The 17,832-nt window shown below is 45.4% G+C and overlaps 1 protein-coding gene across 2 annotated transcripts in view; it reads right to left on the bottom strand.

The window, feature by feature from the left end:
• DHRSX (dehydrogenase/reductase X-linked) overlaps nucleotides 1-17,832 on the bottom strand; it is a 631,492-nt gene that overhangs the window by 344,714 nt on the left and 268,946 nt on the right. For both annotated transcript variants that reach the window (XM_040338182.1, XM_040338180.1), the window contains exons 2-3: nucleotides 13,150-13,257; nucleotides 4,258-4,326 (exon numbers count right to left, since the gene is read on the bottom strand). In XM_040338182.1, the coding sequence (XP_040194116.1) occupies nucleotides 4,258-4,326; nucleotides 13,150-13,165 (85 nt within the window). In that variant the 5' untranslated portion in view covers nucleotides 13,166-13,257. The remainder of the gene's footprint in view (nucleotides 1-4,257; nucleotides 4,327-13,149; nucleotides 13,258-17,832) is intronic.

The raw sequence follows: 17,832 nt of genomic DNA, 5'->3' as shown, positions 1-17,832 counted from the left end.
AGCTGTCTGTAACATCCTGACCGAGTTTACTAAAGTGTCCTACTATAAGCTAAAAAAAAAAAATGTTGGACCTACATATCCCCCATGATATGAAACATCACCTCTCCTAGACCTTCCTGTTTAAATGGAAAGACCACTCCATACCGTACCTTGGAATTCATTTAACTTCCTCGATGTCCCGTCTATTTGACCTAAACCATCAAAGCATCTTACAGTCCCTACCTCAGAAACTTCAATCACTGGTCCTTTGGACTTTCCAAACTAGGTAGGATAACAGCGCTAAAAATTATAATATTACACAAGCTACTTTACTTATTTTGTACCCTATTACATATCAGACAGGAGTGGTTGCATCTGTAAGTCAAAGTGTATAAGTCATTTCAGTCATTTAAATACAATACCAGTCTGTTGAATCCCTATTTCCAGAATCATACTAAGGTATACTTTTTTTTCCCCAGTCCATTAAAAAAACACACATATTCATCAAATATGATGCTTTTAGCAAAAAACATACATTTTAAAAAGTTTAATTGAAGTATTTTCTGTAACCATGAGTCATAGTCATAGTCAACTTTTATTCTCCAGATATATATAATTTTTGGGCAAGTGCAATAACTGGTGAACAAGAAATGAGAGAATCAATAATAGGACACACAATAGTAGAAGCAGCAGTCACAGTGGGGGATATTTACTAAAACTGATGCACACAGAATCTGGTGCAACTGAGCATAGTGGCCAATCAGCTTCTAACTTCAGCTTTCGCAATACAATATAGAAGATATTTGGTTATTATGCACAGCTGCACCAAATTTGGGGTACACCAGTTTTAGTAAATCATCCACAGTCTGTCAGAAGCCTGGGCAGGAGACAGAAGCTTGATGATTTTTTTCGGAGGGAACTTCGGAGGGGACTCCTCAGGTTTGACAAGAGAAGGAATTCAGTGCTGCACCTGAACGAATGGCCATTCCTGGTAATGTTGTGTCTCTACACTCTCCAACATTGACTACTAGTACCAGACTAGTGCATTATCCAGAGCCCAAGTTCTATTCAACCAATTTACGTTGTAGCTGTCTTTTTGCAATATATTTTTATAAATAATTGAATGAATTAGAAAATTTTAAAAACACCTAGCTGCTTCCACAGCTACTGTACCTCAATAAATTAATTTGGTAAGCTGTACATTTTGTAGACTGAAAACCAATACTGCTTTGCTTAGACAAGGTCACCCTGCGAATCATTAAATGATTTATACCTAAATTGTAGTTTAAATCTTGTTACTATATTAATCAACTGAACTGAAATTAGACTTAACTAGTAACTTCCAATACTCTTTTATGTATGTCCATAAAGTAGGCTCTAATGCGCCATGTCCACAAAAATTTTCATTAGCGAGATTAGTTAACGGTATATTATCCCTTTAGTATTAATATCTGTTCTACAAAAAGTATTAATTTTCCTTACTGATCATTACCTGCTCAGATACAAATGCAGGTGAGGGATGATTGAATTTGCCTTCAACGTGGTGACAACATTTTTGTACTCCCTTTTTGCCCCCCACCCCACAACCTCCATTAACTAATGCCTCGTACACACGACCAGTTTTCCCATCGGGAAAACTGCCATGACAGCTTTTGGCCGGGAAAACCGGCTGTGTGTATGATACATTGCAGTTTTCCCAAACATGTTCTCTTTTTTCCGCCGGGATTCCCGGCGGTTTTAAGCCAGCAGCTTACCTATGGGGAAAACCTGCGGTGGAGCATACATGCGGCCATGTTTCCCAACCAAAGCTCTTATGGCAGTTTTCCTGCCGGGAAACCCGGCCGTGTGTAGGGAGAAAAAGCTACCAAGCAGGTTCTCGTTTTTTCCCAGCGGACTTTTTACTGCCGGGAAAACCGATCGTGTGTATAAGGCATAAGATCTTTTTAGTAATGTAGAGATGTAAACTACATAGACCCCCTAGCACCAGTAACCTTGTCAACATGTGTAAAGCCAATTCAATGAACAAAGCTCTCGTGTATTTTTATCAAATTCTTTTTGATTTGTTTATCATTTAGGTATGTACAGTATAATTTATAAACTATTATACCAATAATTTCGAAATTACAAGTGTAGAGGTCCTATTATTAATTTTAAAGCTTATCAAATAACAAAACTATCAAATCCTACTTGAAGATTACATTTAAATTGGAGGCTTTACACAAAGTTCATCCAACGTCTCTTTTATTTTGGCCACACTGTTGATATTTTTGATTGAAATGCATGCCTAGCTAGCTTAAATGCTGCATACAGCATTTAAATTACCATATCGTAGAACAGCTTAATTCTCAATGCAGAAGTTTGGCTCCATATACAATTTTCTACCTGACATTTGGGTAGAAATGAAAGCTTACAACTGTGCATTCAATCAAATAAGAATAACAACATGTCAATCTAAACCAAGCAGGTTGGGGTTGATTTACTAAAAGCAAATAGACTGTGCACTTTACAAAGTGCAGTTGTACTCTGCAAGAGCAGTTGGTCCGGACCAAAGTACACTAGCAAAAACACCAAGGAAAAGCTCAAGAGAAGAAAAAGAGAGCTATTGATTGCCAAAGACTGCCAAAGCTCTGATTTAATTCCCATCGAAATGTTGTAGGGGGATATTGAAACGGAGAGAGATAAAATATTTACATCATAATAACTTAAAGTGAATCAAAAATTACAAAACACAAATCAAAATTCCATGAAGTGGCAATGAAACTTCTGTCTTCTCCTTTGTGAACACAGTCCTCCCAAGTGAATACACACCACCAAAGTGTCATCAAAGAGAGCTTACAGGAGACAAATGACCTCAAAAGATTAAATGGCCATATGCAACTTAGTAACACACGTATGCCCTCCTCCAGGCTTGGTCACAGACTCCTCCAACTTTGTACCCATCCCTCCCAAGGATTGATTTATATGAAAAAGAAATACTCCAATAGTGTATACCAGTTAAAACTAATTTTAATAAATAGAAAAATTAAAATACTCATATGTGCCAATGTACTATAGCACTAATCAGTACAAACATTCCAAATCCCAATCATTAGTAAATGCAGTACGTGTACGTGTTGAATTCGGATTAGAACCCAGTCACGTTTTTATTGCTGCCTGTATCTCCTGCTGGGGAGATTTACCCTCTAGACCACAGTCACTGCAACTGAAAGTGAGGAGAATCCAAAATGTTGAGGTGTACCAGAACAGGAATAAAGATAAAATATTCCAATGAGGACACTGATGACAACTGTCGTATGCCGCGTACACACGTTCAGATTTTCCGTCCGAAAAAATTTGGATGTTTTTTCCGACGGAATTCTGCTCAAGCTTGGCTTTCATACACACGGTCACAAAAAAGTTCTCTGAACTTTCGACCGTCAAGAACGGGGTGACGTACAACACTACGAAATTAGGTTCAATGCTTCCGAGAATGCGTCAAATTGTTTCCGAGGATGCGTCGGAATTTTGCACATCAGAATTGCTACAGACGATAGGAATTTTTTTCCATCTGAAAATTTGAGAACTAGCTCTCAATCTTTTGTTGGTGGCAATTCCAACAGCAAAAGTCAGATGAAGCATACACACGGTCGGAATTTCCATTCAAAAGCTCACATCGGACTTTTGCTGTCGGAATTTCTGATCGTGTGTACGGGGCATAAGAGGCTATTTTCCTCACTTTGGATAGAACTTCTCTTACCTTCTGTTGTGTCTACAGGGCAGGAAGCGAAAGGTCTCCCAAATAGGCCACAGGTGGCTAAAACGAAAACTGACAGGGGTCCTGACCATTCTCTACTCCATGCAAAAAGTAGATTTATTTACCTCTAAAATGTTGCTGATTTTTGACAACTAAAGCAAGGAAAATGGAGCAAACTTAGAAATGGCCCCCATTGACAATGACTGTGTTTGCTAGCTTTACTTTCCCAGTTTAATCTGATTTCTCAAGTTGTTTTTACTCTGCTATTCATGAATAATGTGTGTTTATCAATCCAAAAGTCACAATATAAAAAGGCACAGATGTATCAGTAGTACTGCTACTGCATTTGCAAATCATTTTTAAAAGAAAAATTATACAAAATAAATGCAAATAAATTAATTTCAAAATATACAATGATTGAAATGTTTATTTATGACTCACCCAGCCAGCTAAACCTTATGGTCCACTAAACAGTATTACTAATACAGATAGTGCTCCTTTGGCTGCTATGCTTTCATGCTAGAGAGTTCATACAAAATGCATACCTTTCTCATTCAGGGTGTCTTGTTGTATTTGTCTCACCGCTTCAATGCCATCAGCTTCATTGTTTCCTGCTGTAATAGATGAACTGAATGTTTATTTACTGAATTGCAATGAAATATTCACAACTGTTGCACAGTTCTATTTAATGCTTTAAATAAATGCAATTCTTGATGTGTGCTGTCTTTTCAAGGAGCTGTATGAAAAGTAATTTTCTCTCATAGTCATGTATTGGTTTGATAGTTTGTATAATGGGTAAGAGCACAGGAATGCAGATTTTTTTTGAATGTCCAGCTGTAAACAGGGGGTGTCAAACTGGCGGCCCTCCAGCTGTTCCGAAACTACAAGTCCCATCATGCCTCTGCCTGTGGAAGTCATGCTTGTAACTGTGAGGCCCCGCACACACGACCAGTTTCCTCGGCAGAATTCAGCTTCCGACCGAGTTTCTGGCTGAATTCTGCCGAGAAACCCGGCCGTGTGTACACTTTCGGCCGAGGAAGCCGACGAGGACCTCGGCGAGGAAATAGAGAACATGTTCTCTATTTCCTCGTTGTTCTATGGGAGCTCTCGTCCCGCCGAGCTCCTCGGCGGCTTCAGGGCTGAACTGGCCGAGGAACTCGATGTGTTTGGCACGTCGAGTTCCTCGGCCGTGTGTACGAGGCCTTAGCCTTGCAATGCCTCATGGGACTTGTAGTTTTGCAACAGCTGGAGGGCCGCCAGTTTGACACCCCTGCTCTAGAGCAGTGGTTCTCATCACTGGCCATCAACATGACCTACTGCTGGGCTGCATCTTTCATCCTTCTGGGTTTCCAGCCAGCTACATATACTCTAACCTTCCAACTCCCATAGTGTCCCCTAACTTCCCATATTGGCCCACAGTGCCCGTGAACCTAACACAATGTGCCCAGATACCATGCACGCACCTGGCCTTCTGATCTACATATCAGAGCACCAGACCATGGATTCCAATGCGGGGTGGGTATTTTTTTGAAGCACTTGATTAGAGCCAGAGGCACTAATAGGCTTCAAAAAAGGGTGGCCTCAGGGAGCAGAGCATTGCACTTCAAGCCCACCCAGTTGTGTGACGATAGGGAATGACTTTTCACTATTTTCACACTAAAGTTCCTCCGCGCCAATCACAAGGCAGGTCGTAAAACCAGTTTCCCGATTGGCCAAAATGTGAGGCGATCCTATTTGGATGCCTAGCACTTTGGAAGAAGAGGAGATACACGGCAGAGGAAGCATGAGGAGCGGACACCACAGCCTTGCCACAAGAGCGGGTAAGTGCCGGGGGTGTGCTCTCAATGCCGTGCCATGCAGCAGGGGGGGGGGGAAAGCCCCCCAGCATCCTGGCGAGACCTCATTCCCTACAGTTTTCCCCAGCTTCCTCAAGAAACCTCATCCACTACAAGGCCATCAAGTCTGCTGTAGAGTCCCCTCACTACTTCCAAAACCCCCATCCCCTCAATGTGACACCCAGCTCCATCTATAGTCCTCCAGCATTTCAATACATACTTTGTATTTCCATATTTTTATTGTGAGTATAATTGTATTTATTTTTTTATATTGGGGCATGGTCCCAATAAAGTTGACAGCCACTGCTTTAACCCTGGTGTGTAGCCTGTGACACGTCAGTACTAAAGGGGCTGTAAGAAGTGCAAATGTGGGGGCACTGATCTGTTAGGAGGTGATACTGGCAGTGATCTTTAGCAGTCACATCTAAAGTGGTATTAAACCTAAAAACAAAAAATTAACAAATACTGTAACAGCTTAGAAATCCTTAGATGTGCTGAAAGCATTCATTTTATTTTTTAGCCCGTTATGTGCCACTTACCTGAAACCGAAGCATGCGATGTCCCCAATGTCCCCGCTGGCTGGAAGCGTCCATCTTCAGCCCCCCTCCTTCCGGGGCCACAGACATCACTACCGCACATGTGCACGGGGGCCGCCAGTCACGGCATGACCCCTCTAGAAACAGCACAGTGTGCCCTTTCTAAAGTGTGAATGCACCAAATACATTGGCGCATGCGCAGAAGACCTCAGCGTATGGGGACATTGTAAATATTTCCTAAACCGTGTAGGTTAGGAGATATTTCCAGCACCTACATGTAAGCCTTAATATAGGCTTACCTGTAGGTGAAAGTGGTTGTACAGGGTGTACAACCACTTTAAAGGAAGTTGAAGAATATCAAACGTGTAGATAGCGTAAAAAATGCCTAAAAAAGAACACAAATGCAGCCACGACGTCTAAGAATTGGCAAGGTGCAATTTAATATATTTTTGTTTTTGGGTTTATTACCGCATTAACATGTTCTTCATAGTCTTTTGCAGCCATTTCCAACCACATTTGTAGCATGTTCTCATCTCCAACCACACCTGTATCCACAGTCTCTGACTATCCTTTGCATCATTACAGAAACATAGGAAAGTGATGGCAGTAAAAAAGATCAAGGGGCCAAATTCTCAAAAGAGATACGCAGACTTAACTGCTGTTCAGCCTGCGTATCCCTGTGCCTAACTTTGGAAACGATTCTCAAAAGGCTTTTTCCAAAGTTAGGCAGAAAATCTGACATGTGTAAGACACTTACACGGTCAGATTTTAGGATGCAGTACCGCATCCGCCACTGGGGGCATTTCTCATTGAAATGCAGCTTTGCGTATGCAAATGAGGACTTAAGCAGATTTTCAAAGCATTTCAGCACTTTGATTTCTGCCTAAGTTCCGAATTTGCCGGCGCAAACCTAGGGCTGGTTTTATAATGTGGAAAGTTAGCCAAACCTTGTAAAGGCCCATTCCAGCGACGGCATTTGGTATGCATTCCTGAGGGAGAACTCCACGGCAGTTTTTAAATTCAAAACCGGCATGGGTTCCCCCCCAGGAGCATACCAGGCCCTTAGGTCTGGTATGGGTTGTAAGGAGACCCCCCCACGCCGAAAAATTGACGTAGGGGGTCCCCCTACAATCCATACCAGACCCGTATCCAAAGCACGCTACCCGGCCGGTCAGGAATGGGATTGGGGACGAGCGAGCGTCCCCCCCCTCCTGAGCCGTGCCAGGCCGCATGCCCTCAACATGGGGGGGTTTGGTGCTCTGGGGCAGGGGGGCGCACTGCGGGCCCCCCCACCCCAGAGCACCCTGTCCCCATGTTGATGAGGACAGGACCTCTTCCCGACAACCCTTGCCATTGGTTGTCGGGGTCTGCGGGAGGGGACTTATCGGAATCTGGGAGTCCCCTTTAATAAGGGGGCCCCCAGATACCGGCCCCCCACCCTAAGTGAATGGATATGGGGTACATCGTACCCCTATCCATTCACCTGTAGGCAAAAAGTAAAATTTAGTAAACACACAACACAAGGCTTTTTAAAATAATTTATTATTCTGCTCCGGATGCCCCCCCTGTCTTCGTTATTAGCTCAATTAGCAGGGGGGGCTTCTTCTTCCACTCTCCGGGGGTCTTCCGCTCTCCGGGGGTCTTCCGCTCTCGGGGGGTCTTCTCCGCTCTCCGGGGGGGGCTTCTCCGGACTCCGGGGGGCTTCTTCCATCTTCTCCCCTCTTCCGCTGTTGACTCGGCGAACCCCGGTTCTTCTGCAGCTCTCCGGTGCCTTCTTCTTCAGCGCTGGCTGCCTGCTATGTTTGTGTGTTAGCTCAATTTCAAACAGGCAGCCGGCGCGGTCTTCTGTGGCGTCAGGGTCTTCTGGTCTTCTCCCCTCTTCCGATGTTGCCTCGTCGCCTGTTGTCGCTGTAATGATGGAAGCGCGCCTTGCATCCCATTTATATAGGCATCACCGTCCCATCATGCTCCGGCAGGTACCCACGTGGTGGGTGCACGTGGGTAGGCACCCACCACGTGGGTACCTACCGGAGCATGATGGGACGGTGATGCCTATATAAATGTGATGCAAGGCGCGCTTCCATCATTACAGCGACAACAGGCGACGAGGCAACATCGGAAGAGGGGAGAAGAACAGAAGACCCTGACGTCACAGAAGACCGCGCCGGCTGCCTGTTTGAAATCGAGCTAACACACAAACATAGCAGGCAGCCAGCGCTGAAGAAGAAGGCACCGGAGAGCTGCAGAAGAACCGGGGTTCGCCGAGTCAACAGCGGAAGAGGGGAGAAGATGGAAGAAGCCCCCCGGAGTCCGGAGAAGCCCCCCCCGGAGAGCGGAGAAGACCCCCGGAGAGCGGAAGACCCCCGGAGAGTGGAAGAAGAAGCCCCCCTGCTAATTGAGCTAATAACGAAGACAGGGGGGGCATCCGGAGCAGAATAATAAATTATTTTAAAAAGCCTTGTGTTGTGTGTTTACTAAATTTTACTTTTTGCCTACAGGTGAATGGATAGGGGTACGATGTACCCCATATCCATTCACTTAGGGTGGGGGGCCGGTATCTGGGGGCCCCCTTATTAAAGGGGACTCCCAGATTCCGATAAGTCCCCTCCCGCAGACCCCGACAACCAATGGCAAGGGTTGTCGGGAAGAGGTCCTGTCCTCATCAACATGGGGACAGGGTGCTCTGGGGTGGGGGGGCCCGCAGTGCGCCCCCCTGCCCCAGAGCACCAAACCCCCCCATGTTGAGGGCATGCGGCCTGGCACGGCTCAGGAGGGGGGGGGCGCTCGCTCGTCCCCACTCCCATTCCTGACCGGCCGGGTAGCGTGCTTTGGATACGGGTCTGGTATGGATTGTAGGGGGACCCCCTACGTCGATTTTTCGGCGTGGGGGGGTCTCCTTACAACCCATACCAGACCTAAGGGCCTGGTATGCTCCTGGGGGGGGAACCCATGCCGTTTTTTTCTTTGAAAATTGGCATGGAGTTCTCCCTCTCAGGAATGCATGCTGAGCGACGCTGACATTTTTTTTTATAATTATTTGTTTTCCCGGCGCGTCTTTTTTTTTCACCCGTCGCAACTTTAGTGTCCCGTCGAAATTCTCAAAGCCGACCGGCGTTAATTACGTTCGCGCGCTGCACGTCGGGAAAATGACTTCACACGCATGCGCAGTACGGCCGGCGCGGGAGCGCGCCTCATTTAAATTTTAAACGCCCCCAGGAGAGGAGGACCGCCTTACGACGGCGGCACTTAAGTTACACAGCGTGTAATTTCTACCTAAGTGCTTTGACGATCAGGCACTTAGGTAGAAATTTTAAGTCAGTGTAACTTAACTGCTGAAATTTAAGTTACGCAGCCTTTTTGAGAATTTGGCCCAAGGGGTCCATCAAATCTGTTGTTTTTTATTTTTATTTTTTTTATACATGTTTGTATGTTTGTCCCATGCAAAAACCACTTATAATTTACTGACGCACTACCTCTGCTGGAAGTTTATTCTACTGCACACCGGTACTCTACACCGCTTTGGCCTGAATCATGCTCGTTTTGCGAGACAATACTCGCAAACTGAGTCACGATTTCTTAAAATACAGTGCTCATATTACGAAACGCTTGTTAACCGCGTTACTCGCAATCCGAGGTTCCACTAATGGTTGGTTCACTTTTACCATACAACTGCCTATGCAGATAAGGGGCATCTGATAAAAACAAAGGGTCAGATTCACATAGCCCGGGCGCAGCGCAACGTAACCGATTTACGTTACACCGCCGCAAATTTTCTGTCTAAGTGCCCAATCCACAAAGCACTTACCTGGAAATTTGTGGCAGTGTATCGTAAATCCGTCCGGCGCAAGGCGGACCAATTTAAATGGGGCGGGTACCATTTAAATTAGGCACACTCCCGCGCCGGACGTACTGCGCATGCTCCCGACGTTAATTTCCCGACGTGCTTTGGGCAAAATTACGACGCGCCGACGTTTTGTGAATCGCGACGTGAAAAAAAGACTTGCGTCGGGAAGAAGAATTTTTTTTTTAAAAAATTCAAAAGCGACGCGGGAAAGACGGGTATACTTTTACATGGTGGAGTAATTTTCCACTTTGTAAAAGGTGCCCTATCTTTGCGACGGCAAACTAACACTCGCGGCGACGTAACGACGGGAAAAAGCTTCGTGGATCGCCGTAACTCCTAGTTTGCATACCCGACGCTGGTTTACGACGCGAACTCCCCCCAGCGGCGGCCGCGGTACTGCATCCTAAGATCCGACAGTGTAAAACTATTACACCTGTCGGATCTTAGGGATATCTATGCGTAACTGATTCTATGAATCAGTCGCATAGATAGAAACAGGGATACGACGGCGTATCAGGAGAAACGCCGTCGTATCCCTTTTGTGAATCTGGCCCAAACTGTGCAGCACTGACTAAAATTGAATAATACCCTTGCTATTGGTGTAGGCCATTTACATATTTCAAAAAGCCTGACCTAAAAAAACTCCCAGGACGTTGCTTGCTAATTGAGGAAACTCTATTATTGTTCATCTTCCCCATCACAGGAGTGAGCTCTCAGACACTAAGCTCAGAGCTACTGCATCAGGGAAGTGAAAGAGCATGCTGAGTAGGCGGATGACAGATCCGTGTTCGCTCCACTATGCAGAGTGGACATGGACACAGCCCACTGTTCTCTATGAGGCGGTTGGATGGAAATGGACTGCATGTACATTGCTATCCAATTGTCATCAAATCTAATGAATGGATGGCGAACATATTCTCATCTGTCTGTTATAAGCGGACCAGATCGGATGCCGGCAGATGACATCTGCCGCCCCATAGAGAACAATGGTGGTCTGATCAGGTCCGCCTGAAAAATGGGCAAGCGGACCCAAACGGTCCGCTAGTGTGAAAGGGGCCTAATAGCTGCATAGCTTAGCAACATGAGGTATGTAAATGGCCTACAACAGGGGTGTCAAACTGAATTTCATTGTGGGCCGCATCAGCATTATGATTGCCCTCAAAAGGGCCGGTTTTATCTGTAAGATTAGAAGTCCAGCGCATTCCCTCCCCTTACATTTGATATCAAGAGCCACCCCACCAGCAGAAGTTGAGTCCCCTACTCTCCCTTACTTCACAGTGCACTGCCTTTCCTTATGCGGCTGCTGGATGCATTGCTTGAAAGAAGAAAGTAGGGGTCTGGAGGAGGACCAGAGGCGGGTTGAAGCTCTCCTGCAGCTGTTGGAGAGGTGCGGGGGCTGCATGAAATGGCATGGAGGGCCGGATTCGGCACACGGGCCTTGTGTTTGACACCTGTGGCCTACACCTATAGCAAAAGCATTATTCAATTTTGGTCAAAGCTGCACAGCTTGTTTTCATCTACAGACGTCCCTCATCTACATAGGCAGTTTTTTGGTAAAGGTAACTAACCCTATAAATAACAGGCAGCCCAGTCAAATGTTTATATTCTCTGGATTAGGCAGAGCCTTGCTGGAGTATAGGGCATAAGAGGTATACCCTTATAGCCGGATTCAGGTAGAGCGGCGCTTCTTTAGGTCGGCGTAGCGCATCCCATTTGCACTATGCCGACGTTAAGATAGTGAGGCAAGTACTGTATTCACAAAGCACTTGCCTCTTAAGTTACGTCGGCGTAGCGCAAATGGCCCGGCGTAACCCCGCCTAATTCAAATTAGGCAGGTAGTGGTCGTGCTCCATGTAAATTACCCGTGACCCCATGTAAATGAGGGCCGTTGGTACGGCGCATGCGCACGCATGCTCAGAATCACGTCGCGAAGACTCCTTGCTTTCGACGTGTACGTAACCTACGCCCAGCCCCATTCACGTACGCTTACACAAATGACGTAAAAAATACGGCGGCTGTTCCGTCGTCCATATCTTGCATGGGCTGCGCCATCTTTTTGGTGGTTTATCTTTACGCCGGAAAAACGCCTTACGCGTATCTAGGTCATTTGCATATTCTAGGCGTAAATCAACGTACACGCCCATAGCGGCCAGCGTAAATATGCAGCTAAGATACAACGGCGTAGGAGACTTACGCCGGTTGTATCTTAGCAACAGAGAAGCGTATCTCAGACTGAGAATACGCTTAAAGATACAACGGCGCGGATTCGGACTTACGACGGCGTATCTACTGATACGCCGTCGTAAGTCTTTGAGAATCCGGCTATTAGTATTTAGGTTAGGTTTAAGGTAATGTACCTTTTATTCCAATGTTTTTAAGTAAATCAAAAGCAATAAAAATATCAAGGGTAGACAAAAAAAAAACACAGGTAACCTGTATTTTCAGCAGTTTAAAACAATAAAGAAGCAATGCTAATCGGTCGCAATGGGTAACTGCACTTTGAACATTGCCCGATGCTTAAAAAAAAAAAAAGGCTATGTATACCTCCTTACGCTGAATTCACACCTATGCATTTTTAGTGCTTTTTGCATTTTGCAGATTTGCACTACGGAACATGTTCCATAGGAAACCACGGTAAATGGACTGTAGTGCAAATCTGCAAAAAAAAAGCACAAAAAATGCAAAGGTGTGAATCCAGCCTTATGGGGTAATGATCATCAATTTGTGGACTAAGTACCGGTACATTTTTACTCCTTACGGCTACCCATGGTAAAGCAGGAAACCAAATTAGGTCTAGTATTATTCAGGCCTCGTACACACGACCGAGTTTCTTGGCAAAAACCAGCAAGAAACTTGCTGGGATTTTTTTTTTGCCGAGGAAACCGGTCGTGTGTACATTTTTCGACGAGGATCCCGTCGAGCCAAAAAGAGAGCATGTCTTCTTTTTCCTCGACGGGAATGGAGAAACTTGCCTTGTCGAGTTCCTTGACAGCCTAACAAGGAACTTGACGAGGAAATCTATGTGTTTCGCCCGTCGAGTTCCTCGGTCGTGTGTACGAGGCTTGAGATGCAGTTTTTGGATTGTAAAACAAAAGTCCGTAGAAGGAATTTAAATTTATAACTTCACATTGCAAGATTGCTAATCACAGCCACCATGCTGTCCAATACAAAGAACACAATTATGACTACAAGAACAAATAGAAATAGAACAATGTAGCTTACCTATTATCACGTGCATTCCATGTTTGGCTAAATGTTTTGCTGTATAATATCCTATCCCCCTTGAGCCTCCAGTTACAAAAGCAACTTTTCCATCCTGTCTTGGGAGATCTACAAGAAAAAATAAATAAGGGAAAACATTTATAACAAATGCACAAAGAATAGAAAACGAATGAAGAATTTTCCCATTGGACACTGTACCAGTCTTGGCTTGCTAACAGACTTGCTGAGAACAAATACACAATAGGATTTTGAATACTGCTCAGCTCCAAAACCTAAACGGTTATTATTGTACTATATGTATAAATAAGTAATCCATTCTTTCAAAATGTTGAAGCATTCCAGTTAGAAGGGCTGATGCCACGTACACACAACCAGTTTTTCCATCGGGAAAACTGCTATGATAGCTTTTGGCTGGGAAAACTGGCCGTGTGTATGCTCCATGGCAGTTTTCTTGACAGGAAAACGGACGCGAATCGCGGTGGGAAAAATGAGAACATGTTCTCGATTTTCCTGCCACGATTCCCAGCGTTCTTTTTCCTGGCAGTTTCCCTATGGGAAACACTGCGGTGGAGCATACACATGACCGGGATTCCCGGCCAAAGCTCTCACCCCAGTTTTCCCAACGAGAAAACCTCTGGTGTGTACACGGGGAAAGTTACTGAGCAGGTTCTCAGTTTTCATCCCGGGATTCCTGACTTTTTACTGCCGGGAATCCCGGTCGTGTGTACGGAGCATGACACTAAAGAGTTTACTAAAACCAACAACAGTAAAGTCTGTCTGTATATGCAGTAAAGTATGCTTGTTTTACTCACTGTGGAACCTAAAGGGTTAATCCTCCACAATGTGTAAAAAGGCTGTTTGATCCTGTCTTCTCTGATGCTCCCCTACTTACACTGTCCTAAATCCATCTCCTGATAAGACAGAGCCTTTGGGGGGTCACTCTACACATGCTCAAATGTAGTTTTTTTTTTTTTTCTTGGAGAGTGCATGTGATCAGCGCAGGGCCAATCAGCACTGTCCAGACAAAGGGTCAGGGGTTCTGCAGCCTCATAGGACAGTCAGAAAGTCAGAGGAGAATGAAAACTCCTCCTACAAGCTTTAACCAGACACTGATAAAAGTCACAAGACTGCTATATACTGCTAATGAGAAAATGTATTTAGCAGTTTATATTTACTAAAATAATTGCATGTATGTATACCGCTCCTTCACCGCTCCTTCCCATTTAAAAGAAGTCTTGTGACTTCTGCAGAGGCGCATTGCGGGTGGTATTAACCCTTTATCGGCCGCTAGCAGGGGTTAATACCATGCCGCTAGCGGCCGAATACCGCGGCAATTCCGAAGGTATAGCGCCGCTATATTTTGCGGCGCTATACTGCCACCGCGCCTCTCGCCCCAGTGTGAAAGGGGCCTTATGCAAACGAAACAGCTATAGAACCAGATTATTCTATGTTCAGTGCTGTGAGCAATCACAAGGGCTGAAAACTTGGACTGCTAAAGACCAATTACCCTGTTTTTTTCTCAGTCATGTGTACTCATTCTACCCGGTTCACTGTTGGTTGTTCAGTAAAAGCTGACTTTTCCAGTAAAATCTCTCCTTCCATTATTTATTTTACAGTATTTTCTATTCTTCTTTTACTGCTACGTTTTCCGATCTATTCTTCCCTGCTGCCTTTCTCATTGTAATCCTTTTTTCCTTGACCTAGTCCTGCCTGCTGGTTTTTGTCTTTTCTTCCATGAAACTCTGACCTAACCTTCCCTGCTGTTTTCTCCTAATAAAGCTGATTTCCGCTGTGCCATGCCTCATATATGTTTCTTTTATTTTCTACTTTTCTATTTTTACTTCATATTTTTTATATATATATATATATATATATATATATATATATATATATATATATATATATATATATATATATATATATATATATATATATATATATATATATTTCTCGGCTGCTGGTCACAGGTTAAAAAAAAACTGCCTTTGGATTACAATGTAAAAATAAATAAATAAAATCAACAAACCATTTTAACCGCTTGCTCCCCGCCGCATGCAGATATACATCTGCAGCATGGCACGGGCAGGCAAAAGGACGTAAAGGACATTAAAAAGTGGGTGCCCGCCGCATTCTCCGTGAGCCGTCCCGCGGACTCGATCGCCGCGGGCATGTAAGGCCTTGTACTCACGGCAGGACATGTCCGATGAAAACGGTCTGCAGACCGTTTCCATCGGACATGTCTGGCCGGGGACTGCCCGGGGACTTCTGTTCGATGGCTATACACACCATCGAACAGAAGCCCGCGCGTAAACATTACGCGGGGCGTGTCCGCGGTGTCGCCGCGTCGATGACGCGGTGTCGCCGCGACAATGACGCGGCGACGTGGGCGGGCCGCCTTAAATATGCTTCCACGCATGCGTCGAAGTCATTCGACGCATGCGAGGGATGCGGGCGGCAGGACATGTACGGTAGGTCTGTACAGACGACCGTACATGTCCGGGCGGACAGGTTTCCAGCGGACTGTTTTAAAACAAGTCCGGGAAACAGTTGTCCGCTGGAAACCTGTCCGATCCGTCCCAAAATGGTCCGCTCGGGCCAACACACGGCCAAACATGTCTGCTGAAACTGGTCTGCGGACCAGTTTCAGCAGACATGTTTGGTCGTGAGTACGGGGCCTAAAACATTCAGGTATTATGCTGTTCTCAGTTATTTGTACATTGCATTTTCAATCTTTATTTTTCCTTGTTTGCTTTCATGCATCTCTTGTACTGCTGCCATCTGCTGGCCAGAATTTGCATGCCACGCGTCTCTGTTTTTTGTTAGTAAAGTTTTTTGCATCGGAGGCGTGGACTCAAGCAGGGCTGGCCTCTTCACGTGGGGGCAGCCATCTCTGTGCCTCATGACTGTGTGTCTAGAGACTGCATATTTTTTGGGCTTGAGAAGGCATCAGTTTTTTGACCAGCAGCAGCTCAGCAGCCACAGCAGCTAGCCTCAGGACATATACCAACAAGTCAGCATTGATACCACTACTACAGAACAGTATTGTATCACTGTTTATTGCCTTATCTGGATTGAATAAACCTACGTTGATTTCATCCTCATGTCTAAATCTGGATCCATCTAACCTGAGCATCTGCCGGTCCTGTCTGCCCCACTGCTTGGATATGAAGGTAAGAAGTCACACAGCAATTATCAGTTATATATCAGACAGGAGGCTCATATCTTATGCATTATCTTTCCTTTAATAATGCCCACAGCAGAAATACAACTTTAGTGAATTTCAATAATAAAAGAACTTTTAAAACAAACTACAAGTCCCAGCAGCCCCTTGGGCATACCAGCCAATCACGTGGCCTCTGCTAGTATATAAGGGGCTGCCCCTTTAATCACTTCCTCTTTCTTTCTGCTCACAGCAAGAAACCAGATAAGTACTATTTAGAGAAGTACTATTTATAGATTTATTTATAGATTGTATTTAATATTTTACTGGGATTCGTGGACTGGGACTTGTTCCCTCCACGCTTCCCATCCACAATTTATGTACTGTCCATATTCATGTACTGTACTCATTCCCTTTTTATTTGTAATTTTGTTCTATTTATCATATGTCTGAGGATGGAAAAAGGTAGTAAATTACTACTGTTTAAAAGCGTTCAAACGCTCCGTTTGCGGTGTTTTTCAGAAAAACCTTCTTCTACTGTCTCTTCCCCCTAAAGTTTTCTCTCCGCAGGCAGCGCCATTTTAACTAACTTGGCACCTTCCCTCACCTCCTCACACTCTCCGCGCGCTTCCCCTCAGACAGTCTCGTCTCTGGGGGGGGCGTGTCGAGCAAGCCCCACGCGTCTCCTATCAGCGCTCCGTACGCTGCGGGGGGCGTGCCCGGCGGACCTCCGCTCCAGCCTATCAGTACGCAGGAGACGTAATCTCGCGAGATTACGCCCTCCTGAGCGGGGAAGTTCCTACCTTTCGCCGCTGCTCCAGTGTGGAGTGAGTCGGCTGAACGGTAGGACGCCCCTATAGTGCCTCTGCGGTCCCTATAAAAATCGGCTTAATACCATTAACCCCTTCCGCCGGATAGGTACCCTGATAGATACTCATAGTATCTGTTTCTACCGCTGGGGATATAATTTCATCTACCCCTAATACCATACTGTACTTCTCAGCTGCATTAGAGATCCTATCATGGCTGATGAAGAATGTAATGAGTTCCCTACCATGCCATCTGAGGGAGATATTACCCCCCATAACCCTATTTTCCTTACTGCTGCCCAGATACAGGATTTAATCAATCACTCAGTGCAAATAGCCATGGCTTCCGCCCCTGTGCCACACCTGGCTGCACCTGTCATGCCTGGACCCCCAGGCCGTGGTGAACCGCCCACAAAAAAGGGCAAAGCGACACACAAACGCAAGCATGTTCCCACAACATACGACTCCCCGGCAGGGGAAGTAAATAATGTGCCCCAGGCAGCACCCAACCCGGTCTGCCGACCCACTACCCTCCCAGACTCTCACCGACCCCTGAGCCTCGGGGAGCAGCAAACACAGAGGCAAAAGTCCGCTAGACGGACCAAACCAGATTCCTTTGTGGACACGTCAGATTCGTCCACAGAATCTGAGGCGTCAGACGCCTACGAGTCTGATGAAGATACTGATTATGAGGGTAGTGGGCATATGGCGCCA

The sequence above is a fragment of the Rana temporaria genome, chromosome 2 (genome assembly GCF_905171775.1).
Source record: "Rana temporaria chromosome 2, aRanTem1.1, whole genome shotgun sequence".
Classification (NCBI taxonomy): Eukaryota; Metazoa; Chordata; class Amphibia; order Anura; family Ranidae; genus Rana; species Rana temporaria.
This window is presented reverse-complemented; position numbering and strand designations above follow the sequence as displayed.